At 51.6% G+C, this 25,790-nt stretch overlaps 1 protein-coding gene across 1 annotated transcript in view; it reads right to left on the reverse strand.

The window, feature by feature from the left end:
* LOC311188883 (erythroblast NAD(P)(+)--arginine ADP-ribosyltransferase-like) overlaps positions 1–21,807 on the reverse strand; it is a gene marked incomplete at its 5' end in the record, with an annotated part of 72,859 nt that extends 51,052 nt beyond the window's left edge. The window contains 6 exons of the mRNA XM_084260434.1: positions 2,671–2,709; positions 3,026–3,865; positions 21,073–21,194; positions 21,359–21,413; positions 21,526–21,586; positions 21,703–21,807. Coding sequence (XP_084116560.1) covers positions 2,671–2,709; positions 3,026–3,865; positions 21,073–21,194; positions 21,359–21,413; positions 21,526–21,586; positions 21,703–21,807 — 1,222 coding nt within the window. The remainder of the gene's footprint in view (positions 1–2,670; positions 2,710–3,025; positions 3,866–21,072; positions 21,195–21,358; positions 21,414–21,525; positions 21,587–21,702) is intronic.
* Positions 21,808–25,790: the final 3,983 nt, after the last annotated feature.

The following is a 25,790-nucleotide window of genomic DNA, read 5'->3' on the forward strand; positions in this document are numbered from 1 at the left end:
GGGTGTGACCCATTGGTACAGCAGGGGAAACTTCTTTCTGTGACTGGTTGGTGTTCTTTTGCCGTCTGAGCTTGTAACAGTGAGTGCACAGGTGCCACCCCTCACAGGTGTCTCACTGTAACTCCGGGTAACTAAGCAATGGGAATGCACCTGCAGGACTGCTCACCCCACACTCTACCCCCTGTGATATCACAGACTGCCTAAGGGAATGAATTAATATCAAGTCTGCGAAGAAGGGAGCAGTGGGGGGAAGCAGAGGTGGCTTAAGATCTGGAGGAGGAAAGCAGCTTGTGAGGAACTGACCGGAACCCAACTTGCCATGTTCCACTTCCCCCAAAACATGGCCTGGGAAGGAGGGAGTAAAATCTTCAATAAAGTCAATTCTTATAAGAAGGGAGGGGTGGGTGGAGAGTGCTCTAAGGCCTGGCTGCACTTCTCATTACCCGACTCTGGTTCACTGGGGGTGTAGCTGTAGTGTAATAAATGAGTTTTCTTATCTTTATTCTGCACTGAGTCTGTTTTGCCCATGACACTAATGGCAGAGTGATCCCTCTATCCTTATCTCGAATCCTAAGTCTCCCAATATATATTTTCATCTGAAAAGGGGAGTGAGCAAGTGGCTCTGGTGGGCATTTGGCCCCTAGCCAGGGCCAAACCACCACAGGTAGGCCACATCCCACACTGCAAATGCTTTCTTCTCCATTCCTTTGGCACCAGAGTGCAGGCCACAGTTTGCTGTCACTTGGAGAGGCATCAATACATGTGGAATCGACGGCCCCAAGGGTGGAGACACAGCCCCACCATATGTCCTGGACTCACAGCTTCTCCCCCCTCACTGCTTTTTGTCTCTTTCTACTCTCTGATAAGTGAATTTGTTTTTCTTTTGTTTTCAGGGGAAGGAAGAAACCACAGCGAGGAGGCCTGACTTCTTGTCAGCTATACTTTGCTCTGTCCCCATCTATGGGGTAGAGGGAAGCCAACTCCCCCTCTTTTCGATAGTCATAAGCTTGTCTTGCTAGCCAATTATGGCAAGGGGTTAATGAAGCTAGGCATGGCAAGAATTTATAGGGATTTTGGTCAAACAGAAATGAGACCTTCAAGGCTTGGTGACCTGATGGCCGAGGTTATATCCAGACTTGTGAATGGAAAAACATACAGGTGCTTGGTATTGTACTGGACAAACACACGGTCAACTGGGGAGACATAATAGCACCTTTTCTGGCCCTCTGGGAGATGACAGAATCACAGAATTGTAGGAGTTGGAAGGGACCTCACGAGATCCCAGATGCTATGAAAAGGGCATCAGCCCCTGACACCCCTGTGATGTCAGCAGGGAGCAGCTGTGACTGCCTGTGACCTCAGTGCTCTTCAGCACCTGCCGCTCTGCACCTCTTGTCTCGAGCTGCTGTGGGTGCACTCTCAGGGCAGGCAGGCTCCAGTAGGACCTTTGGCTTGCTCTGTGAGCTTTGGCCTGGGGGAGAGCAGCAGCTGTGGGCACCCAGAACAGGCAGCCCCCTCTAGCACTGCTCAGGCAGTACGTGGTCCCCTCGTCCAACTGCTGCTGGAGCGACATGGTTAGAGATGGTCTCCAGAGCAGATCCCCTCTGCAGCACAGTTTGGAACCACCGATGCCCCTTCTGCTGGCAGAAGGGGGCTCGTCGGGAGCCTCCAAGCGCAGAGGCACAGTGCAGGTTTGGGGCCTCTTCCCAGCAGGTTTCCACACCCAGCGCTTCCTGGGAGCGACCCTGGCTGAGCACAGGGGACTGCCCCACCAGCCCTGCAGCTGCAAGGCTACAAGCACATCTGCAGCACGGTGTGGCCATTTCAGTTTCTGTCCTCCTGTTGTATCCAATACACATGCAGATGCTTTCCAGGGGCTGTTTTTTTCCAAAAATATTCAGTTTCCCTGCCCACTGTAGGCAATGCTTTCCTTCCCAGTGTGGCAGAAATCTGCCCAGGACTGTCCTCAGCACACCTTGCAAGTGCAGAATGAGGCCCACCCCTTCTCTGCTCCCTCTGTGCTGACAAAGACTTTGACCCCCCTTCCCCAATCTGCAGGCAGCCATGGCAGGCACGGACAGACCCCATTTGGAGACACCCCCTCACCCCTTGAGCAGAGCTGCACTGTGGGCACCGCTCTGCGGGATGCTGTGGGTGTGGGAGGGCTGGAGACGTGAGTGGGCTGGATGCTGGCTTCAGACCCCACCCCAGAAACTCCCAGCCCACAGAGCTGCAGGAAAGCAACAGGGACTCCTCGGTCTGGAGCAAGTCTTTATTCCTCTGGGAGACAGGGAAAGGTCTCACCTGGGCTCTGCTGATGTCCTGGTGGTGCTGAGGCATCCCAGGCCTTGAGTCACCATGGCAGGGATAAGCAGCATGGCTGTCCCCATGCCTCCAGCCCTCCCACTGCCCTGTCCCTTCCTGGCACCTCCATGAAGCTGGTGGATCCTTGTCCCAACCCCTTTCCATTGCCATGGTGCCACGGCAGTGGTGGCATCTTGTCTCAGATTCCCCCAGTGGTTGCCAGGGCTTTGCCTGACAAGAAGAACCGCCAGAGAGGGTCATGGCTGACTCTGGGATACCAGAGAGGTGCAGTCAGGGACAACTGGGTGGGCAGGGGGCCCGGATGGGGTCTGCCCTCCCCGGCTACAGTGGGGGCTCTCAGCTCACCTGCACTGAAGTCACAAGTCTGGTTCTTGCATCGCTTCTCTGCCAAAGAAATCAACCGTCAGCACAACTGCTGCTGCAGTGCCCTGTGCCGCCCCAACCCTGCTCCACACTGTGCCGCGCCATGCTGCGCCCCACCACGCTGTGCCACGCTGCACCCTGTTTGCCGCTAAGGGCCCCATTGCAAACCCCGGGGAGAGCGGCTGGAAGACGTGCCAGGATGCACGCCCAAGGGCAAGCTGCCTCTGTCACCCTCCCCCCTGGTGACATCCCCCTTTCCTGGCAGACTTGTTGGGATGGGGCCACCCCGTCCCTCATCACCGCAGCAGCAGGGAGGGACCATCCCCCAGGACTTTACCTTTCACATACTCGCAGTTGTACTTGCTGTACACGCCCTGGGAGCGGAGCTCAATGCGGGCACTGTTCCCTTTGTGGGTGACCTTGGTGACCTTGAAGGTCTCAAAGGGTGGGATGAGGACCTCCTTCTCCTTTTTGAAGAAGGAGAATTTCCTGATGGAGACACCATAGCAGGTCTTCAAGGAGAAGAAGGTGTCAGAGCCGAACTTCTTAGCATGCTTTTTGTCTTTGGAGGAGGAGGCAAACTGCCCAAAGCGGACAGTTTGACCACGCTGGGCAGTGAAGATGATGCCTTTGACCCCACGGTAGACCCTGTAGCAGCGGCGAGGCTGGGCATCCCGTAGGTCACGTACAGCCTGAGTCAGCAGGAAATGCAGCACCTTGAAGTGGAAGTTGATCAGGTATTCCTGACGGGAACGCCCGGCCCTACGCACAGCTGCGTTGAACTCCTTGTACAGTGGGGGCCTCTGTATGGTGTAAGCCATCAGGGAGACTGCCTCCTCCCACGTCAGATCTGATGTCTGTGGCTTGCGGGATTGCCATACAGTCGTTGCTTTTTTCCAGGCCTCAGAATAGATTTCGTTGGTGTAAAACTCAGTGCGGTTCAGATCCCTAAGTTCCTTCTTCATCTTGTCGCTGCAGCCCTGGTACTGGTCATCAAAGGAGTTGGGGGCCATGTCCATCTCCATGATGGGGACTTGCAGGAACATGGGGCTGATGGAGACCAGCATCCCGAGCAGCCACACCAAGCCCAGCGCCAGATGCTCCATGGCAGGCAGAGCCACCCTGGAAGAAGCCCCCGGCTGCTGCGGTGCTGTGGGCAGGGAAGCAACTCGTTCCTCTGCAGGCAGATGGGGGAGTGGAGAAACAAGAGTGGGGTCAACTCAGGGGAGCAGGGCCTGTGAGGGGACGGTGATGTGGGACAGGCTCAGGCAGCCCAAGGGTCTGTGGAGTCTCCTGCCAGAAGCAAACCCCTGGGTACGTGTTGGTGCCTGCCCGGTACTGGTAGGAAAGAGGAGAACCAGCCACCCTTTTTACAGCAGTCCCAGGCAGGATTGCTCAGGCTCAGATCTAGTCCCCACCCCCTGGTTAGTTTTACCATCCCAAGTCCCCAGTGCTCAGCTTGCCCACTGACCCCTCCTGCCCTGCAGCCTGGCTGCAGGGATCAGTCAGGAAAGCCTCATGGGATGAACTGCCTTTGTTCTGACCTGGGTGCAGGTGCTGTCCCACTGAGTGCTCTGCATTTTCCTGCAGGACCTGATGCTGACCTGGAGCCCAGGGCTTGCACCAATCCTCTGTCAAGCCACTGAGGACAGGGCAAGTTGTGGCACAGAGCCATTACTGGGGCTCAGAGGGCAGGATACAGGCAGCAGGGTTGGGGACAGCCTGGTCCCTGCCTGATCTGGCAGGAGCAGCTGTGGGTTGGGGGAACGTCCCTGTTGCGGTGCTGGTGGACACAGGGGTGTCCCAACCCGGAAAGGTCCCATCTGGGACGAGCTCAGATGCCATAAGGAGAAGAAGTATTTTAACAGTGACATCAACATTCTCAGAGATGCAAGAAAGAGAGAGAAAGATGGGGAAAGGAAAGTAAAGGTGCAATAGCTACCACCGTGGAGCTGCGGGGTCCCGTCAGTGCGACTCGACTTCACGTCAGGTGGGCAATTCTGTTTGGTGCTGGATGTCAGGGCTCTTTTCTTGAGGTGTATTGCCCCTTCTGAGAAACAATTAGCATATTCTGAGAACTCTTGAGCTTAACCCCACCCATCACTCTGCTTGTGGTACTGTGCATGCCCAGTGCCATCACTAGGGGGTCTCGTGACATCCTCATTGGCCTTCAGGGGTCTCTAGACCCCTCTCTGGTTTCCCACCCTGGGTCTCGGTGCATGCACAGGGCTTGGGTTAAAGTTCTCAGACTTTGCTACACAGACAGGTACATAGGAGGGCAGGAAATGGGTCCTCTTGTGGTTTGCCTGATACTCCACAGCAGTGGTATATGATGGTCCAGCAATGCTGAGACAGACACCCACTTGTACAAAGAACCTCCAACACGGTCTCGACCTAGTCCCTTAAACATCCGCTGAGTGACACAGTTCTTGACGAAGTGTGAGTACCTGTACTTTGTATGCTGCAGCAGCAGAACAGCTTGCCTTATTCTGGCATTATGAATCCCTGAGTGCAAGTCAAGTCAGAATCTCTTTAAACAAGTTAAACAAAATTTTAGCTCTAATGAAACAGTTCACAGACTATTTATAAAGCATAGTAAGGCTTGACATAAATCTTTTTCAAAATCTATCATAACTCAAAGCAAATAAAGAAAACTTCAAGACAAAATGAGTCAGAAACAGCTCATCATGGGTAGGATGTTTTTATGGGTTACTCTCCATCAGCCACTAAAGTATTGAATGTCCTAATTCATCCTTTGCTTGTGGTTGTGTTAATAATTAGAGCCTGACAATAGTAAACTTGATCTTTTGGTGCAAATCAAAAACTCTAGCTGAGAGAGTTTGGGCATTGCCCACAGTAACCAAACATGAACAATATGAAATGTTGTGAAAGAATTTACAAAAATATTGAAAAAGGGGAACCTGAAAGGGAGCTGATCAATCTTGAATTTGTCTTGCATATTGTAATTAAGATATATAACCCTGGGTTTATCTTGTATGCATTTTGTAATTAAGCTGTGAAACCTTGTGTTTATCTTGTTGAGGTGGTTTGGCCCTGGCTAGAGGCCAAATAGCCAAAGCCACTTTATCACTCCCCTTTTCAGCTGAAAAGGAGAGAAAATATATGTTGAAAGGCTCAGGATTCTGGATAAGAACAGAGGGATCACTCTCCAGTTGCTGTCATGGGCAAAACAGACTCTTACAGTCTAATTTCCTCCTCCAGAACTTAACACTTGTACTGCCCCCCCCCCCTCTCTCTTAGCAGACTTTAGTCATAATATTGCTCCCTTCTTCCCTCCCCCGCCCTCCCCTCGCCCATCGCACCAAAAGACGGGGCAGGAAATGGGGAGTGGGGGCTTTCAGCCCGTTCCTCTGAAGTTGTCTTCCTTCTTAGCTGGGGGGAAGGCATTGCACACACACCCCCTTCCCCTGCTGTACCATTGGGTCCCACCCCCGGCAGACAGTCCTGCATGAACTTCTCCAGCCTGAGTCCTTTCTATCGAGGAGTCACCTCCTCACCACAGGCCTCAGCAGGGCTCCCTTCTATGGGGTGCTGACCTTCGGGCACAGACTACTCCGGCCTGGACCCCCACAGAGTCCCAAGTCCCTGTCAAACCTGCTGTGCCATGGGTCGGTCTCTCCACAGGCTAGAGATGGGATCTCTCCTCCCCATCATTATCCATGGGCTGCGAGGGGACACCTGCTCCACCATGGGCTTCTCCAGGGGCTGCAGGGGAATCTGTCTCCAGCATTGGAGGGCCGCATTCTTCCCCCTCCCTCCTTCTTCCCTGCCCTTGGTGTCTGCACAGCTCCTTACATCCTCTCACTTCCTTCTCTGGTGGCAAAATGCGGCTGCCTGAGGGGTATTTTTCTCCTAAATGTGATTCCCAGAGGCGCTGTGACCATCGCCGATTGGCTGGGCCTTGGTCAGGAGCAACTCTGGCCTTGAGCTGGTCGCTGTTTACTGTCTGGGGCCTGCAGAGAGCTTCTGGCTGCTGCTTGCAGGAACCAGCTCTGCACCCCCCTTGTCTCCCAGCACATTGCTATGCCAACTGTCACACTTGTATTGCTGTGAAACCAAACTTTGTGATCTACGTGCTAAGCAATAGCCCACTGTGTGGAAACTTGAGAAACACGATGTTTAGATAACGTTTAACATCGAGCAAATGGATGTTCAAGCCCTGGTCTGTATGGGTGTCCTGGTTTCAGTCAGGATGGAGTTAACTCCTTTTGCAGCAGTGGATGGGATGCTGTGTTTGAGAGTTAAAATGAAAGCAGTGCTGATGACACCCTGATGGTTTTAGTTGTGTCAAGCAGTCAAGGACTTTCTCAGCTCTCCATATTTCTCTATTCATGAGAAAGGAGGGGTGAAGGCAGGACAGGTGACCCAAACTGGCCAAAGAGAGTATTCCATGCCAATTACGTCCTGCTCAGTATAAAGGGGGCGGATGGGAGGAGAAGTGGGCGGCTCCAGGACGCGTGGTTTTTGGGGATGGCTCTGGGTGGCATGGCCTGAACTGTGGGTTCATTGAGAAACTGCATTGTGTATCAGCAGTTTCAGAGATTTTTTTTTCTCTAAAGTCCTGTCAGCATTGTTATATTTGATCTTTCTGCTACTTTAGTAAACTGTCCTTATCCCAACCCACGGGCTTTTGGTTTCTTGGTTTTGGGGTTGTTATTTGCCCCTTCCTTTTCCCTACCCTTCCCTTCACCCTACACACACTTCTCCCCCTCCTCTTTTCCTTTACAGAGCAGGCAGCTGCGTGGATCTCAGCTCTCAGCGGGGGTAAAACCACGACAATGGGGGACTTCAATCACCCCAATATCTGCTGGAGGGACAGCACAGCTGAGCACAAGCATCGAGGAGATTCCTGGAACGAGCTGATGATCACTTCTTCCTCCAGTGTTGGTAGATATGGCCTTGCGTTCGGAAGATGTCGGGCTGTACGGAAAGGTAGGACCCCCCCCTCCCCCCCTTCAGGTAACCAATAGCAGGTAGCTGGTGATGTAAGCGGACAGAAGTGACATCGTAGCCCTAGGCTATAAAACACTGTGCCCCTCGCTAATAAACGCCATTTGCCGCCCACCACATTGGTGTCTGTGAGCTGATGGACCGCACTGCCAGAGTGTGGCACCGGTGCCGTTCCTGAACCAGGTCATAGAATCATAGAATCATAGAATGGTCTGGGTTGGAAGGGACCCCAAGGATCATAGAGCTCCAAACCCCCTGCCACAGGCAGGGACACCAACCTCCAGGCCTGGAGCTACACAAGGCTGCCCAGGGCCCCAGCCAACCTGGCCTTGAACACCTCCAGGGACGGGGAATCTACTACTTCTCTGGGCAGCCTGTTCCAACACCTCACCACTCTTTCTGTAAAAAACTTCCCCCTAATATCTAATCTAAACCTTCCCTCCTTTAGCTTTAGTCCATTCCCCCTTGTCCTGCCATTATCTGCTCTTTTAAAAAGTCGAATCCCCTCCTGTTTGTACGTTCCCTTCAGGGACTGGAAGGCTGCAATGAGGTCCCCCCGCAGCCTTCTCTTCTCCAGGCTGAACAAGCCCAGTTCCCTCAGCCTCTCTTTCTAGGGCAGGTGCTCCAGCCCTCTAATCATCCTTGTGGCTCCTCTGAACCCTCTCCAACAGTTCCACATCCTTCTTGTATTGGGGCCCCAGATCTGGACACAGGACTCCAGATGGGGCCTCACGAGGGCAGAGTAGAGAGGGACAATCCCCTCCCTGTCCCTGCTGGCCACTCCTCTCCTGATGGAGCCCAGGATCCCATTGGCCCTACGAGCTGCAAGAGCCACTGCTGGCTCATGTCAAGCTTCTCATCCACCACAATCCCCAAGTCCTTCTCAGCAGGGCTACTCTGCTGAGTAGGTCGCCACGCCTAAGTAAGGCAACAAGTGTTGCCGAAACCCGGGGAACTCGCCTGGATTCGGGTGAATGGCGGCCAGAGCGGCAGGACCAGCCTGGCAGGGAGGACGCTCCTGGACCAACAAGGAGGATGGAAGCCCTTGTGAAGGTCGTATTGGAATTGCATAAGCAAAAGTGGGGTATTGAGTGTAAGCCTAAAGATTTTACTCTCACCGTTGCGAGACTTTTACAAATCGGAGTCATTGACCAGCCAGTTGATATTCTCCATCCTGAGGTGTGGGCTAAATGTACTAAAGCTTTAGCCGAGGAAACTATGTCCTCCGGCAGCGGGAAAAATCTGAAATCATGGAGGAGGGTTGTGCAGGCCCTCCGGAAGGCCATACAAGAGCAGGACACTTGGAGGGCAGCAAAGGAATGTTTGTTGGTCACCCCAAAATTGGGAATCGGGGCGGCCACACAAACTTTGCAGCCCCCAGATGGTGATAAGCCTGCCGAGCCCAAAGATCGAGAGGGCGATAAGCCTCCTCCATCCCCAAACCCCGATCCACTAATGGAGGGGCAGGAGTGAGCAAAATCTTTCTGGGGTGGGCTAGCCGAGGAGGCCAGGGCTGCCACTAAGAAATCAGAATCTCAGGAAGCCTTCTCGGAGCCACCTCCCTATATGCCCAAAGATGGCACCGAGAGCGGAGAAGAAGGGCGGGGCAAAAATACTTTTGGCGCGAACAGGGAGGAAATTCCAGAGCTGGTGAGCTCACGTGAAAAGGAAGGGGAGGAGAAGGGTGGTAGAGATAGAGAAGGAAGGGACAAGAGTGTGAGTGACAGGAGGAGAGCCAATCAGAACCTGCCGAGGAGGAGGGGCGGGTCGAGGGGGAGGGAACAAGGACCCACCCACAAAGCTGGTGGGAAGGGTCGGAGCCTGACAAAAAGGAGTGGAAAACTGGAAGTGGCCGGTCAGTCGAGTTCCAGCTCCGAATCGGATACTAGCCAAGGCGAGTGGCTCCCAATTGATCAAATTAAAAGCCTAATTCTCTCCATCAAAAGTAAAAAGGACCAGATCATTGGATGCCTTTGTAACCTGTGCACCCTGGTGGCTGAGGAGGACAAGTCAGCAAACACCCTGTCCACACCTGGAGGTTCCACGCCGGCAGAATCCAAATGATGGCAAGACAAACCCCCATGGGCAAAGGGCCACAATGTCTCTGGGTGATTTTACTCTTAGGGCTTGTCGTGCCGTCTACTGGTTTGTATGAACATCGACCACGGGAATGGGTGTTAGGAAGATGGGAGGATCAGAAAATACTCCAGAAAATAGTCACCTCAGGCCCTCCTAGCTTTAAAGTGCATCTCTGTAGCTCAGTCCCACTGGACCCTTGTCTGTGGGATGCAAGGTACTATGTATGTCCTAGCTTTAATCCAGGCAGACCTCACTGCAACTCCCCTAGTCAATACTATTGTCCTACTTGGGGATGCGAGACCATAGCCTCTGACTGGACACCAGGAGCAGGACCAGACAGGTACCTCAGAATTCAACTCGGACCTTACAATTGTCTTAGGTACAAAAAACTAATAGTGGAGAGATCTTGGAGGGCTCTGAGCGTAAAAAGACCTAAGGAGGGAGAGTTATGTAGATATTTTATGCTAAATGTAACAAATGAGAATGACTGGGGATGGACTAATGGCAAAACCTGGGGCTTTAGGTACTGGGAAAGTGGCAAGGATAGAGGGGGACTATTCTTTATTAAAAGACAAGAGCTGAGAACCACCTCAGCAATCGGTCCCAATGTCGGGGTCAAGAGCAATAACTGACAAGGAAAAGACAACTTGCCAGTTCCTACTTCTGTCCCAACCAGTCCCCTACCAGCTAAACAAAAGGTTCCCTTAGGCAATTCGATCACAGACTCTCATGTTTCAGCTGGCAAATCATTCTTAGGTGTGTTAGGTGTTACTTTCCGATCACTGAATCAATCCAACCCCAATCTTACTAATGCATGTTGGCTGTGTTATGATGCGTATCCCCCTTAATATGAGGGTATTGCCCTCGACACTCCTTTTAGCTATTCATCGAAAGATAACCCGACTCAGTGCAGATGGGATACACCACGGAGAGGAATCACTTTGGACCAGGTTAGAGGCCAAGGCATATGTTTTGGCAATGCCACCTTAGCGAGCTGGAACAGTGAGGTCTGTGCAAAAACCGTTGCGATCGATAGAACCTATAAATGGGCAGTTCCATCCGCATCAGCGATGTGGATCTGTCATCAGACAGGTCTGACCCCCTGTGTGTCCCTTAAGCGTTTCAACTCTACAACTGACTTTTATGCACAAAATTTGATTGTTCCCAGGGTCCTATATCATTCGGATGAAGAAATGAGCTATTACTGGGGAGATGCAGACAACAGGATCCAAAAGAGAGAAATACTGACAGCACTGACAATAGCAACACTGCTCAGCCTGGGAGTAGCTGGCACAGCCACAGGAGTGACCGCTATGCTGAACCATCACCAAGACCTGGCTCGACTACAAAGTGCCATCGATGAAGATCTGCAAAGACTCGAGCAATCTATGGCCCTTCTAGAACAACCTGTATCTTCACTCTCAGAGGTTGTTTTGCAGAACAGACGGGGATTAGACCTCCTGTTCATGCAACAAGGAGGCCTTTGTGCCGCCTTGAAAGAGGAATGTTGCTTTTATGCTGACCACACTGGAATAGTCAGGGATTCGATGGCTCAACTGAGAGAAAGGTTAGCTCAGAGAAAAAAGGGAAGAGAGGCCCAACGAGGATGGCTGGAATCATGGTTTAATTATTTGCCATGGCTAACCACCTTAGTATCTACCATGGTGGGACCAGTTCTGATGATCATCATAGCACTGATTTTCGGACCCTGTGTACTGAACAAGCTCGCAGCATTCGTCAAGAGTCGTCTAGAGAGGGTTAACATTCTCTTTGTAGAAAACAGACAAATGCTTTAAGAATGTAGCCACTGAGCACTACCTCTACTGTTCTGTAGTTGTCCCTAGTACACCCTGCTATCTAGGCTACCTCTGACTATCATCCACCTAGTGTGCCTTATGTTATCAGTATTATAAGCTATCACTACTATAACTTATCACTATTATTATCACTGTTATATATTATCTCTATTGTAGTCTAACACTGTTATAAGCTATCACCTTTTTATATATATCAGTATTATAAGTCACTTTACACCTTGCACTGTGCACTGTAAGTAGTTTTAGTGAGCATGGGGAGGGGGGAAATGTCAGTAGATAGAGCCTGGCGGTCGGAAGATGTCAGGCTGTACGGAAAGGTAGGACCCCCCCTCTCTTCAGGTAACCAATAGTAGGTAGCCGGTGATGTAAGCGGGCAGAAGTGACATCGTAGCCCTAGGCTATAAAACACTGAGCCCCTCGCTAATAAACGCCATTTGCCACCCACCACATTGGTGTCTGTGAGCTGATGGACCGCGCTGCCAGAGTGTGGCGCCGGTGCCGTTCCTGAACCAGGTCGCCGCGCCTAAGAAAGGCAACATGATTCACCGTCTGAGCTTGTAACAGTGAGTGCACAGGTGCCACCCCTCACAGGTGTCTCACTGTAACTCCGGGTAACTAAGCAATGGGAATGCACCTGCAGGACTGTTCACCCCACACTCAACCCCCTTCTCCCACCAGAAACTATTTGCCTTGACCCCGGCCATGCAAGGGAACAAAAATGTCATGACTCACTATGTGCCCCCGACATTACTTCATATTAACAGGAATCAGAAGGACGTATATCCCCTACGGAGAGAGGCTGGGGGAGCTGGGATGGGTCAGCCTAGAGAAGAGAAGGCTGCGGGGGGACCTCATTGCAGCCTTCCAGTCCCTGAAGGGAACATACAAACAGGAGGGGAATCAACTTTTCAAAAGGGTAGATAATGGCAGGACAAGGGGGAATGGATTAAAACTGAAGCAAGGAAGGTTTAGATTAGATATTAGGGGGAAGTTTTTTACAGAGAGAGTGGTGAGGGGCTGGAACAGGCTGCCCAGAGAGGTGGTGAATGCCCCGTCCCTGGGGGTGTTCAAGGCCAAGTTGGATGGGGCCCTGGGCAACCTTGTGTAGCTCCAGGCCTGGAGGCTGGCATCCCAGCCTGTGGAGCTCTATGATCCTTGGGGTCCCTTCCAAGCTATGCTACTCTATGATTCTGTGATATCACAGACTGCATAAGGGAATCAATTAATGTCAAGTCTGCGAAGAAGGGAGGGGCGGGGGGGAAGTAGAGGTGGCTTAAGATCTGGAGGAGGAAAGCAGCTTGTGAGGAAGTGACCGGAACCCCACTTGCCATGTTCCACTTCCCCCAAAACATGGCCTGGGAAGGAGGGAGTAAAATCTTCTTCTCTCTGTCTTTATCTGGAATCCTAAGCCTTCCAAGATACATTTTCTCCTGTTTTCAGCTGAAAAGGGGAGTGATAGTGCGGGTCTGGTGGGTATTTGGCCTCTAGCCAGGGCCAAACCACCCCAGCGACCTGTTCACCAAGGCCACGCGGCCCTTCTCAGGGCTTTGCAGCCAGCCTTCAAATGCAGAAAAACTGCTCACCTGGTTCCAAGGAGCGTTACAGCATTGCCTGTGGGGGTAATATTCTGCCCAGGGAACACAGTGCTGGGCTGTGAGACTGTCGTGGTTTCACCTGGCTGAGGGCCAAGATCCACGCAGCTGCCTGCTCCTTAAAGGAAAAGAGCAGGTTAAAGGGAAGGGGGGGGGGGGGGGGGTTGAGAAGTAAGGGAAGGGAAAAGGAAGAGAAAGGGGCAAATAACCCCAAGATCAAGAAATTAAGAGGCCCGTGGGTTGGGATAAGGATAGTTTACTAAGATAACAGAAAGATACAATGTAACAATACTAACAGGACTTCAAAGCAAAATATATGAAGCTGCTGATACACAATGCAGTTTCTCACCGAACCCACAACTCAGGCCGTGCCAACCAGAGCCGTCCCAGAACCCGACCGTCCCCCAAGAACCGCGCGTCCCGGAGCCGCCCCAGGCCTTCCTCCCGTCAGCCCCCCGATATCCTGGGCAGGACGTAACTGGCGTGGAATACTCTCTTTGGCCAGTTGGGTCACCTGTCCTGGCTTTGCCCCTCCTTTCTCATGAAGAGCTGAGAAAGTCCTTGACTGTCTGACAGCAACTAGAAACATCAGCACTACCCCCAAACACATCATTCATCTGCTGTTACAAATGAAATTAACTCTATCCTGACCAAAACCAGGACATTATCCACCCCTTATTCCATACCATTTACGTCATGACCAAATCCAACCATTTCTTGTTTCAGACACCTATATATGTGTGCATCCATGTATACACACACATATGCATACAGGTATTATTCCCTTAGTCTATGGACCATTCTTCTGAGTTTGTTGAATGAATGAACATTTAGTCCATGATGATCTTCAGGCTTCATTCATCGTAACAGTCTCTCATGGTGTCAGTATGCATCGTTGGATTGTTGCATGCTGCATCTCGGGCTCTTGACCGATACATCTGACATGGTCCATGTTCATAGTCTGTGAATCAAAGACGTTCATTTTCAAAGGGAAGGAGGAAAAAGTTCTTGGAACACCAGGTCTTAGTCCCGTCATCGTGGCACTCTTCCTTCATTGACTTGTATGACTCCGGCTGTAACTCCATTGGTACAACATACCACAACATACAGCAATAATAGCAATAATGAATGCACAGAGCAATTATTATAATACAATTTCTACCTTATTGATTATATTGGCTATTCTCACCTAAAATCAAATCCCTCTGGGGTACACATCGAACTTCTCCATTCTTCTGCATTACCCACCAAGTACAACCAGGTCCTTGAGCAAAAGCAATCCCAGACATGGGTTTACCTTTGCCTGAAGCAGGGATGACCCAAACTGTCTTCCCTAATATACTCTTCATATGCACCACTGGGACTCTGTCTCCTTCTACAGTACGTGGAAATTTTGACTGAGCAGGACCAGCTCGATTGGTGGATCCTCTAGAGTTAACTAACCACGTGGCTTTGGCTAAATGTGTATCCCAGTGTTTGAATGTTCCACCACCCATCGCTTTCAGTGTAGTCTTTAAGAGCCCATTATATCGCTCAATTTTCCCAGAGGCTGGTGCATGATAAGGAATGTGGTACACCCACTCAATGCCATGCTCTTTGGCCCAGGTGTCTATGAGACTGTTTCGGAAATGAGTCCCATTGTCTGACTCAATTCTTTCCGGGGTGCCATGTCGCCATAGGACTTGCCTTTCCAGACCCAGGATTGTATTCCGGGCAGTGGCGTGGGGTACAGGATATGTTTCTAGCCAGCCGGTGGTCGCCTCCACCATCGTAAGCACGTAACGCTTGCCATGGCGGGTGCGTGGGAGGGTGATGTAGTCAATCTGCCAGGCCTCCCCATATTTATATTTCATCCACCGGCCTCCATACCAAAGGGGCTTCAACCGCTTCGCTTGCTTGATTGCGGCACACGTCTCACATTCATGGATAACTTGTGCAATAGCATCCATGGTTAAGTCCACCCCTCGATCTCGAGCCCATCTATATGTTGCATCTCTCCCTTGATGACCTGAGGAATCATGAGCCCATCGAGCTAGGAATAATTCACCTTTACGTTGCCAGTGTAGATCTACCTGAGCCACTTCAATCCTAGCAGCCTTATCTACCTGATGGTTGTTTTGATGTTCCTCCATGGCCCGACTCTTAGGCACATGGGCATCAACATGACGTACCTTTACAACCAGCTTCTCTAACCGGGCAGCAATATCTTGCCATAAGTCAGCAGCCCATATGGGTTTGCCTCTCCGCTGCCAGTTGTTCTTTTTCCACTGCTGCAACCAACCCCACAGGGCATTGGCTACCATCCATGAATCAGTATAAAGGTAGAGCATCGGCCACTTTTCTCTCTCAGCAATGTCCAGGGCTAACTGTATGGCTTTCACCTCAGCGAACTGGCTTGATTCACCTTTTCCTTCAGTAGCTTCTGCTACTCGTCTTGTAGGACTCCATACAGCAGCTTTCCATCTTCGATGCTTTCCCACAAGGCGACAGGAGCCATCAGTGAAAAGGGCATATTGCTTCTCATTCTCTGGCAGTTTGTTGTAAGGTGGGGCTTCTTCAGCCCGTGTCACCTCCTCATCCTCTGGTGACATCCCAAAATCTTTGCCTTCAGGCCAGTCTGTGATCACTTCCACAATTCCTGGGCGATTAGGGTTTCCTATTCGAGCCCGCTGAGTAATCAGTGCAACCCACTTGCTCCACGTAGCATCAGTGGCATGATGTGTAGAAGGGACCTTCCCTTTGAACATCCAGCCCAGCACTGGCAGTCGGGGTGCCAGGAGGAGCTGGGCTTCAGTTCCAATCACTTCTGAAGCAGCTCGAACCCCTTCATAAGCGGCCAGTATTTCCTTTTCTGTTGGAGTATAATTGGCCTCAGAGCCTTTGTAGGCCCGACTCCAAAACCCCAGCGGTCGACCTCGAGTCTCCCCTTGTGCTTTCTGCCAGAGACTCCAGGTAGGGCCATTCTCCCCGGCCGCAGTGTAAAGCACATTTTTAACATCTGTCCCTGTCCGGACAGGCCCAAGGGCCACTGCATGGACTATCTCGCGTTTGATCTGCTCAAAGGCTTGTTGCTGCTCAGGGCCCCATTGGAAATCATTCTTCTTCCGAGTTACATGGTAAAGTGGGCTCACAATGAGACTGTAGTTTGGGACATGCATTCGCCAAAAACCTGTAACACCTAAGAAAGCTTGTGTTTCCTTTTTGTTGCTTGGTGGAGACATAGCTGCTATTTTATTGATAATGTCCATTGGGATCTGACGACGCCCATCCTGCCATTTTATTCCTGAAAACTGGATTTCTTGTGTAGGCCCCTTGACTTTAATTTGTTTTATAGCAAAACCAGCTTCTAGAAGGATTTGAATTATCCTTTTTCCTTTCTCAAATACTTCTCTGCCGTATTGCCCCATACAATGATGTCATCAATATACTGCAGGTGTTCTGGGGCTTCACCCTTTTCCAGTGTAGTCTGAATTAGTCCATGGCAGATGGCAGGGCTGTGTTTCCACCCCTGGGGCAGACGATTCCATGTGTATTGGATGCCCCTCCAGGTGAAAGCAAACTGTGGCCTGCACTCTGGCGCCAGTGGTATTGAGAAGAAAGCATTTGCAATGTCAATTGTGGCATACCACTTAGCTGCCTTTGACTCCAGTTCATACTGCAGTTCCAGCATGTCCGGTACAGCAGCACTCATACCTGGAGTGACTTCATTTAGGCCACGATAATCCACTGTCAGCCTCCACTCTCCATCAGACTTCCGCACTGGCCATATGGGACTGTTAAAGGGTGAGCGAGTTCGGCTGATCACTCCTTGACTCTTCAGTTGATGAATCAGCTTATGGATGGGGATCAGGGAATCTCGGTTAGTACGGTATTGTCTCCTGTGCACAGTCGTAGCAACTGGCACTTGCTGTTCTTCGACCTTCAACAACCCCACTACAGAAGGATCGTCCGAGAGTCCAGGCAAGGCACGCAATTGTTCAATGTCTTCTGTCTCCAAAGCAGCTATTCCAAAAGCCCATCGGTACCCTTTTGGGTCTTTGAAATATCCTCTACGGAGATAATCCATACCTAAAATGCATGGAGCTTCTGGACCAGTCACAATTGGGTGTTTCTCCCAGTCCTTCCCAGTTAAGCTCACTTCAGCCTCTAACACAGTCAATTGTTGGGATCCCCCTGTCACTCCAAAAATGCTAACAGGTTCAGTCCCAACATGATTCGATGGCATTATCGTACACTGGGCACCAGTATCCACCAGAGCCTTGTACTCTTGTGGGTCTGACGTGCCAGGCCATCGGATCCACACAGTCCAATAAACACGGTTATCCCTCTCCTCCACCTGGCTGGAGGCAGGGCACCTCTATTGTTGCTGACTGTGTTGGCTGTTTACTGGTGCAACGTTCTTCCTGGCAGAATCACGTTGTGCAATTCTTTTACCTCGCAGCTCATTTACTCGTGCTTGAAGGGCTGAGGTGGGCTGCATACCCCACTCACTCATGTCCTCACCATGGTCACGCAGGTAAAACCACAGCATCTCTCACGGTGTGTACCTACTGTATCCTCCCTTCTGGGACGATGGACGCTTTCTCCCAATAGCTGCAACATGGCTGCATACGGGTTGGGAGATGGACACATTTTCGTCAAGTCGCTTGACCAGTTTCTCTACTGCTGCGATCACAGAGAGAGAAACATTGTCCTGATATCTCCGAAGGTGGCCGGACACCTCAGATACGGTTGGTGGATATGTATCACTCCAGTCCATTGTTGCCAATGAATTGGTGTGCCCTGCTGGTGCACTTCGTACCACCTTACGCCACATATCTGGAGTGCATAGGACGTCATCAGGATCAGAGGGAAGCTGTGAGTTGTCCAGATCATAATAAATAACCTCCCGTACAGCTAATTCTCTCAGGTGCTGGATAACTGCCTCTAGGTTGTTACACTTGGGTGTTTGACATGTGATGTATTCCTTTATGGGATACCTTTCCCTCACACTTGACAGTAGTCGCCTCCAGAGGCTGAGGATTTCAGGCTTTTCCCCAATTGCCTTATCAATGCCTCCTTCTCTAGCTGGGGATGCCAACTGCTTGGCCTCCCTGCCATCTAATTCCAGACTACTGGCTCCGTGATCCCAGCATCGGAGCAACCAAGTGATGATGTGCTCACCTGGGCGGCGGCTGAAATCTTTTCGAATTTCACGCAGCTCGCTCAGGGACAGGGATCGTGTGACAACAACCTCATCCTGAGATGGTTGAGATGGAACAACCTTATCCCGGGATGGTGGAGATGGCTTTGCCTTATCCTGAGATGGTTTGGATGGCTTTGCCTTATCCTGAGATTCATCAGATGACCCCGCTTTATCCTGACCTTCATCAGGTGGCCCTGATTCAATTTCATCCTCATCCTTCACTACAGGAACAACTCTCTTTGTGTGTTTTCTCTTTCGTACGGGAGCAACAGACACTGATGTGGGTTGATTTTTTGTTTTACCGGCAGTATCTGCTGTAGGGGCAGCAGGAGCTGCAGCATCAGTTGGGCAGGTTGCAGTAGCCACAGTGCTAGTCACAGAAGTTACAGTGGCCTCAGTGCTAGTCACAGTGGTTACAGTAGCTGCAGTTTCAGTTGGTCTGTTTTCCTTCCTTTCCCTCTGACACTGCTGACTGCTATCAAGCAGTGTTTGGTAAATAGTGGCCAGGGCCCAGCACAGTGCAGTAAGCTGTGCATCTCTGGGAAACTTACGGCAATTTCTTTTCAGATATGCAGCCACTTTATCAGGGTCCTGTAACTGTTCGGGAGTGAAACTCCAAAACATCGGATGTGAGAAAGTGCCTAGGTAGTTGCCCATACTCTGCCACGTACCCTGCCACTCGTGATTATCTGGCCTTGCTGAACACTCTTGAGTGGTATTCATAAACCTTTGCTTAATATTGAACAAAAGCAAAACCATATTCACCAAACATAACAACAGCAAAATGCTAGTTTGAATATCCCAGGGATATTGGAAATTTTCAAAAACTGTTACCAGAACTGTTGTATTTAGCCCAAAGGAAGAGAAAGCAGCGTAGATATTTCTTTCTGTACTCCCACCATACCAGCTGCCATTATTAACTCCTCCCTGTCTAAAGAATACAGAGGGCAGCAAAATCTCATACAGATACCAGAACACGTTCACGGCCATCGATATCACTGTATCATAAACTGTTTTCATAAAATACACCAAAATGAGGTAAGGGAACGAAAAGAGGAGCCGCAGTCCCAGGATGTTAAAGGATCCTGCTAGGATTGCATACAACAGACGGTGCTTTTGCTGCCACAGCTGTGAGCACAGCCTTGTAAGTAAATACCAGAGCATCGTGACCAGAGACTGCTTAAATCAAAGTGCTTATCACAACTTTGACTTAATTACAATCAGGTCAGGGTCAGATTTACCGTTATCCCAACCTTTCGGGCCCCACGTTGGGTGCCAAAAAGACTGTCGTGGTTTCACCCGGCTGAGGGCCAAGATCCATGCAGCTGCCTGCTCCTTAAAGGAAAAGAGCAGGTTAAAGGGAAGGGGGGGGGGGGGGAAAGTAAGGGAAGGGAAAAGGAAGAGAAAGGGGCAAATAACCCCAAGATCAAGAAATTAAGAGGCCCGTGGGTTGGGATAAGGATAGTTTAGTAAGATAACAGAAAGATACAATGTAACAATACTAACAGGACTTCAAAGCAAAATATATGAAGCTGTTGATACACAATGCAGTTTCTCACCAAACCACACAACTCAGGCCGTGCCACCCAGAGCCGTCCCAGAACCCGACCGTCCCCCAGAACCGCGCGTCCCGGAGCCGCCCCAGGCCTTCCTCCCGTCAGCCCCCCGATATCCTGGGCAGGACGTAACTGGCGTGGAATACTCTCTTTGGTCAGCTCGGTCACCTGTCCTGGCTTTGCCCCTCCTTTCTCATGAAGAGCTGAGAAAGTCCTTGACTGTCTGACAGCAACTAGAAACATCAGCACTACTCCCAAACACATCATTCATCTGCTGTTACAAATGAAATTAACTCCATCCTGACCAAAACCAGGACAGAGACTCATCTACAGGTCAGCCTTGCCTCGGGGCCTCTGGGTCAGGCCTCAGCGCTTCAGGGCCCATCCGTGCTGCAGCCCTCGAGGTGCTGCTCCAGCATTAGGGAGCCCAGCTGAGGGTCCCCTCTGGGCACTGACAGCCCTTTTCTGAGCCCACCCTCGTCCCTGGGCACCAGCACACCCACTGGGGTACCAGCCACCTCTGCCTCAATTTAGGGGGTGCCAGTGGTCAGCTTGTGCCCACAGGGGTTGGGCTCTGAGGAGCCCCAGGAGAAATGGATGGATGGATGGATGGATGGATGGATGGATGGATGGATGGATGGATGGATGGATGGACAGATGGACAGGTGGATGGACAGGTGGACGGATGGATGGATGGATGGATGGATGGATGGATGGATGGATGGATGGATGGATGGACGGATGGATGGACGGATGGAGGAACCACAGCATTAGGAACAGATAGAATATTTATCCAAGCGCAGCCCTTCTGAAGGCACTGTCCTGCCTTGCATAACTTCTTCCGGTCTTCAGCTACAGCCTTCTCCAGACTTGGCTGCTCACTTCCAAGAGCCCAGGGACACACTCTTGTCTTCAGCGGCCCCATCTGTCCCTGCACCTCCTTCACCTTTTGTTGGAGGGAGGGATCCCCAAGCTCTTTGATCCCTGCCTGGATGTTGCAAGGAGTGCGGATGACCCCGAGGTCCATGGCTGGGTGTCTGCTGGGAGAGGGCTCCAAGTCCCTGCAGCTCTGTGCCCTCTCCCTGGCCTGTCCATGGACCGGGCTGTGGCTCAGTCACCAGCCCCTCAACACCAGGTCTGGAGGGGGTGCGATGGGTTGAGAACTTCCAGCTCTGACATCGCACCAGGCCTGGGCTCCGGGACAGACTCGAGAGAAGTGCTGTCAAAGAGGGAGCCCAGGGAGCCCTTGGAGCCCAGCAGGATAGATGGGGACAGGAGGATTAAACTGGTTTTTTCCTCATTGTCCCTGCAAAGGAGGAGAGAGAAGTGACCCAGTTGCAGCTTGGCCCCTCTGCTGAGACCCCCAGGCAGCAGCCCCTCCTCAGCCAGCAGGCAGGGCTGCCCAAAGTGGGCAGGGACAGGACACAGGCTGGGGCTGGGGCAGGAGCTGGGGGTCTCCTCAGAACTCACCACATGTCCTGGGGCACTAATGGCTTCTCTGCTCCTCCAGCTGCTTGGGAAGAACCTGATGAGGGATGAGACCCAGTGAGCGTCCGGCAGCCCCCAGCACAGCCCCGTGTCAGGGCTGCCGTGGGGTGTCGGCCCTTTGCAGGGCGCTTGGGGCCGGGGTCACTCACCGCTCGGCTGCTCTGCCTGGGCCCTCGCCTTGCTCTTCCCAAGCTTCTTCCTACAACGCCTCTGCAAGACCCCCAGAACATGGGTGAAATGGGAGCAGATCCCAGCCACCCACACCTCCCCAGCACCACCCCGTGTCAGGACACGGCCTGGCTCCGTGCGGTGCAGCGTTCCCCTACCCGGCGCTTCCTGGCCTGCAGCAAGGTGGCGATGAAGCTGAGCTCCATCCCCAGGATAATGAGTGGAAGCAGCTCAACCAGAGTGGGGATGTCGATGCAACCCATGGCTCGGGCTGCAGTACAACCGTGGCACTCCGGTCACCAGCACAGGCCCACGGTGCGGGTCAGCAGTGACCTCCGACGCCTCCAGTGATGGGACAACCAACACTGCAGAACTGGCAGTGGCTGAGGCTGCAGTCTGCACTGACTGTGCCAAACTGCAGTGTCCAGCACCTACTGCCTACTAACCAGGGACCCTGTGCCCCCTTTTATACCTGCCTGGCAGCCACTCCCCCCCCTTTGTGACATCACGGGCACGCTGAGCCCTCATTGGTGCTGAGCCCTGACTGGCACCCTCAGAGGCAAGCAGAACTCTGGTCTGATCAATCTGGTGGCACTCCAAGGCATTCCACAGCCAGTGCAGACAGCTGCGAGGGGCTCAGGAGGGGCTTGGGCGTCCCCCTGGACCTCAGAAGCCCATCTGGGCATGATGGGCCACATGGGTGGCCTTCAGAGCACGGGGAAATACGGGCGATGCTGGTGGCCCGGCGGTCACTTCTGGGCTGGGTTTGGGGGGTCCCGCTCCCCTGGGCCAGCTTTGGGGCAGGAATCCCTGTAAAAGCAGCAGCGGTTGGTGTCTCCTTGCCCACGCAGAGCGGCTGTCCTGCGCTGCTGGCGTCGCTGCATGTTCAAGGTGACACCGGCTGTGCCGCGCCGCGCAGGCAGCCAGGTCACGCCGGCTTCGCCACCTCCCATGACTGTGACTGTGTCTCTGCAAAGCCAGGTGCTGTGCAGGGCAGAGGGGCTGTGTGGCTGGGACGTCGGGCTGAGGGTGAATAATTGTCGTGGTTTTACCCCAACTGAGAGCTGAGATCCAGGCGGCTGCCTGCTCTGTAAAGGAAAAGAGGAGGGGGAGAAGTGTGTGGGGGGGTGAGGCAAGGGAAGGGAAAAGGAAGGGGCAAATACCAACCCCAAAACCAGGAAACCCAAAGCCCGTGGGTTGGGATAAGGACAGTTTACTAGAATAGCAGAAAGATCAAATATAACAATGCTGACAGGACTTTAGAGCAAAACATCTCTGAAACTGCTGATACACAATGCAGTTTCTCACCGAACCCACAGCTCAGGCCGTGCCACCCGGAGCCATCCCCAAAAACCACGCGTCCTGGAGCTGCCCATGCTCCTCCCATCAGCCCCCTTTATACTGAGCAGGACGTAATTGGCATGGAATACTCTCTTTGGCCAGTTTGGGTCACCTGTCCTGCCTTCACCCCATCCACAAGGATGATTATAGGGCTGGAGCACCTGCCCTACAAAGAGAGGCTGAGGGAACTGGGCTTGTTCAGCCTGGAGAAGAGAAGGCTGCGGGGGGACCTCATTGCAGCCTTCCAGTCCCTGAAGGGAGATAAGCAGGAGGGGATTCAACTTTTTAAAGAGCAGATAATGGCAGGACAAGAGTGAATGGACTAAAGCTAAAGGAGGGAAGGTTTAGATTAGATATTAGGGGGAAGTTTTTTACAGAGAGAGTGGTGAGGGGCTGGAACAGGCTGCCCAGAGAGGTGGTGGATTCCCCATCCCTGGGGGTGTTCAAGGCCAGGTGGGATGGGGCCCTGGGCAGCCTTGTGTAGCTCCAGGCCTGGAGGTTGGTGGCCCTGCCTGTGGCAGGGGGTTGGAGCTCTGTGATCCTTGGGGTCCCTTCCAACCCAGACCAGTCTATGATCACTGGTTGGACTTGATCTATGAAGAACTGAGAAAGTCCTTGACTGCTTGACACAACGAAAATCATCAGGGTGTCATCAGCACTGCTTTCATTTTAACTCTCAAACACAGCATTCCATCCACTGCTACTAAAGAAGTTAACTCCATCCTGACTGAAACCAGGACAATAATTCACCACCTGGAAACAAAACCTTGAGCCTTAAAACCCATCGGTGCCCTGCTTGGCATCTGCTGCCAGGGATTGGCATGGGAAAGGTGCCAGGCTGGTGCTGGGGGAGTGGGAGCCAGTGGCTTCCTGCATGGTCAGAGCTGGGAGATGTTCTGGAACCCCTGTGGTGGGCACATCTCTGCTGCTTTGTCTCCCCTTCACTTCACGGGTTTTTTTCTCCTCCCTTTTCTGGCTACAACCTTGTGTAGCTCCAGGCCTGGAGGTTGGTGGCCTTGCCTGTGAAAATTCCACCAGCTTACAGTCCATGGGATCCATTCCAATTTGGTTTCAGTTGCTCCCAGCAAATCATCTCCATGTAGCAGAATTCCTTCTTTAGAAGGAGGCTCCCGGGTTTCCAATTCTCGTGCCAGCTGCTTTCCAAAAATCATGGGAATAAAAATGCTTGGGGTTTTAAAACTGTCCAGGGAAGCTGGGATTTTCCCCCAGAAGTGGGACTCTCCCACTCAAGTGCAAATAACTTTTGCCTTTCTTTGGCTACCGGCAGGCAGAAGAAAGCATCCTTTAAATCCAGGACTGGAAACCAAACCTGAGTATCCTTAAGCTTCCCGAGTGGTGTATAGTGAGTGGTGTATAGCGAGTAGCTGCCACTGGGTGGGGATCTTTAACAAGATTATGGACTGCTCTGAGGTCTGATACCTTCCACTGCGCTTTTTAATTGGTAAAATGGGAGTGTTATGTTATATTTCTACATCATTCCACTAACAATGATGTATAAAGTTATACATACAATCCATGATGTATAAAGCTATTAATATGTTGATGGAGTGTGAATCAGAGTATAATACTCCTATCTTACCAGTTAGAAAACCAGACAAATCTATAGAATAGTTCAGGATCTCAGAGCTATCAACACAGTTGTTGAGGATTTGCCTCCAGTTGTGGCAAATCCATACACATTATTGACTAAATTGACACTGGAATTGGCTTTATTTTACCATCCTGGACCTGAAAGACGCTTTCTTTTGCCTCACCTTGAGCCAGGAAAGTCAGCAGCTATCGGCATCTGAATGGGAAAACCCAGATTCTGGGAGACAAACACAACTAAGATGGGCTGTGTGTGGGCACAGGGATTCAAAGATAGCCCTACACTTTTTAAAAATCAGTTAGCTAAAGATCTGGAACAATGGGAGCGGCCACAAGGTGTTGGAGTAGCGTTGCAGTATGAGGATGGATTGCTAATTGCCACAGAGATCAATAAATTGTGTATGGACACATTGTGTATGACATGGACAATGAGCTTGAGAAATTTTCCTGGACTTACTGGATATCGAGTTTGTCCCCAGAAGTCTCAAGTGATGCAGCAACAAGTGATTTACCTTGGATATAATGGACTAAAGCTAAAGGAGGGAAGGTTTAGATTAGATATTAGGGGGAAGTTTTTTACAGAAAGAGTGGTGAGGGGCTGGAAGGGGCTGCCCAGAGAGGGGGTGGATTCCCCGTCCCTGGGGGTGTTCAAGGCCAGGTTGGCTGGGGCCCTGGGCAACCTTGTGTAGCTCCAGACCTGGAGGTTGGTGTCCCTGCCTGTGGCAGGGGGGTTGGAGCTCTGTGATCCTTGGGGTCCCTTCCAACCCAGACCATTCTATGATTCTATGATTCTATGATTCTATGATTCTATGATATGGAATAACTGCAGGCCAGAGGACCTTGGGGACAGCCAGAAAGGAAGCTATTTGCCAGATTCCTCAACCAGGGATGGCAAAGGAACTTTGCACCTTCCTGGGAATGACCAGATAGTGTCACCTATGGATCTGTAACTACAGAATGATGGTAAAACCACTTTATGAACTACCAAAAACAGGCCAAGAGAATCTAATTAGGGAAAGGGAGCCAAAAAGAGCCTTCCAGCTGCTGAAGAAAAAGCTGATGGAAGCCCCTGCCCCAGGGTTGCCAGATACAACTAAACCTTTCTGGCTGTTCTCCCATGAGACACAGGGGACACCCCTAGCAATTTTGGCCCAAAATTTGGGACCATACTGGCAGGCAGAGGCTTCCTTTCCCAAAGAGCTTGATGAAGTCAGCAGGGGTTGGCCTGGCTGCCTGAGGGCAGTGACAGCAGATTACAGTCCTGGTATCACACAGTGTATCAGCTGTCTTGGAAGTG

This window comes from Gallinula chloropus (genome assembly GCF_964237585.1).
Source record: "Gallinula chloropus genome assembly, chromosome: 1".
NCBI classification, from domain to species: Eukaryota; Metazoa; Chordata; class Aves; order Gruiformes; family Rallidae; genus Gallinula; species Gallinula chloropus.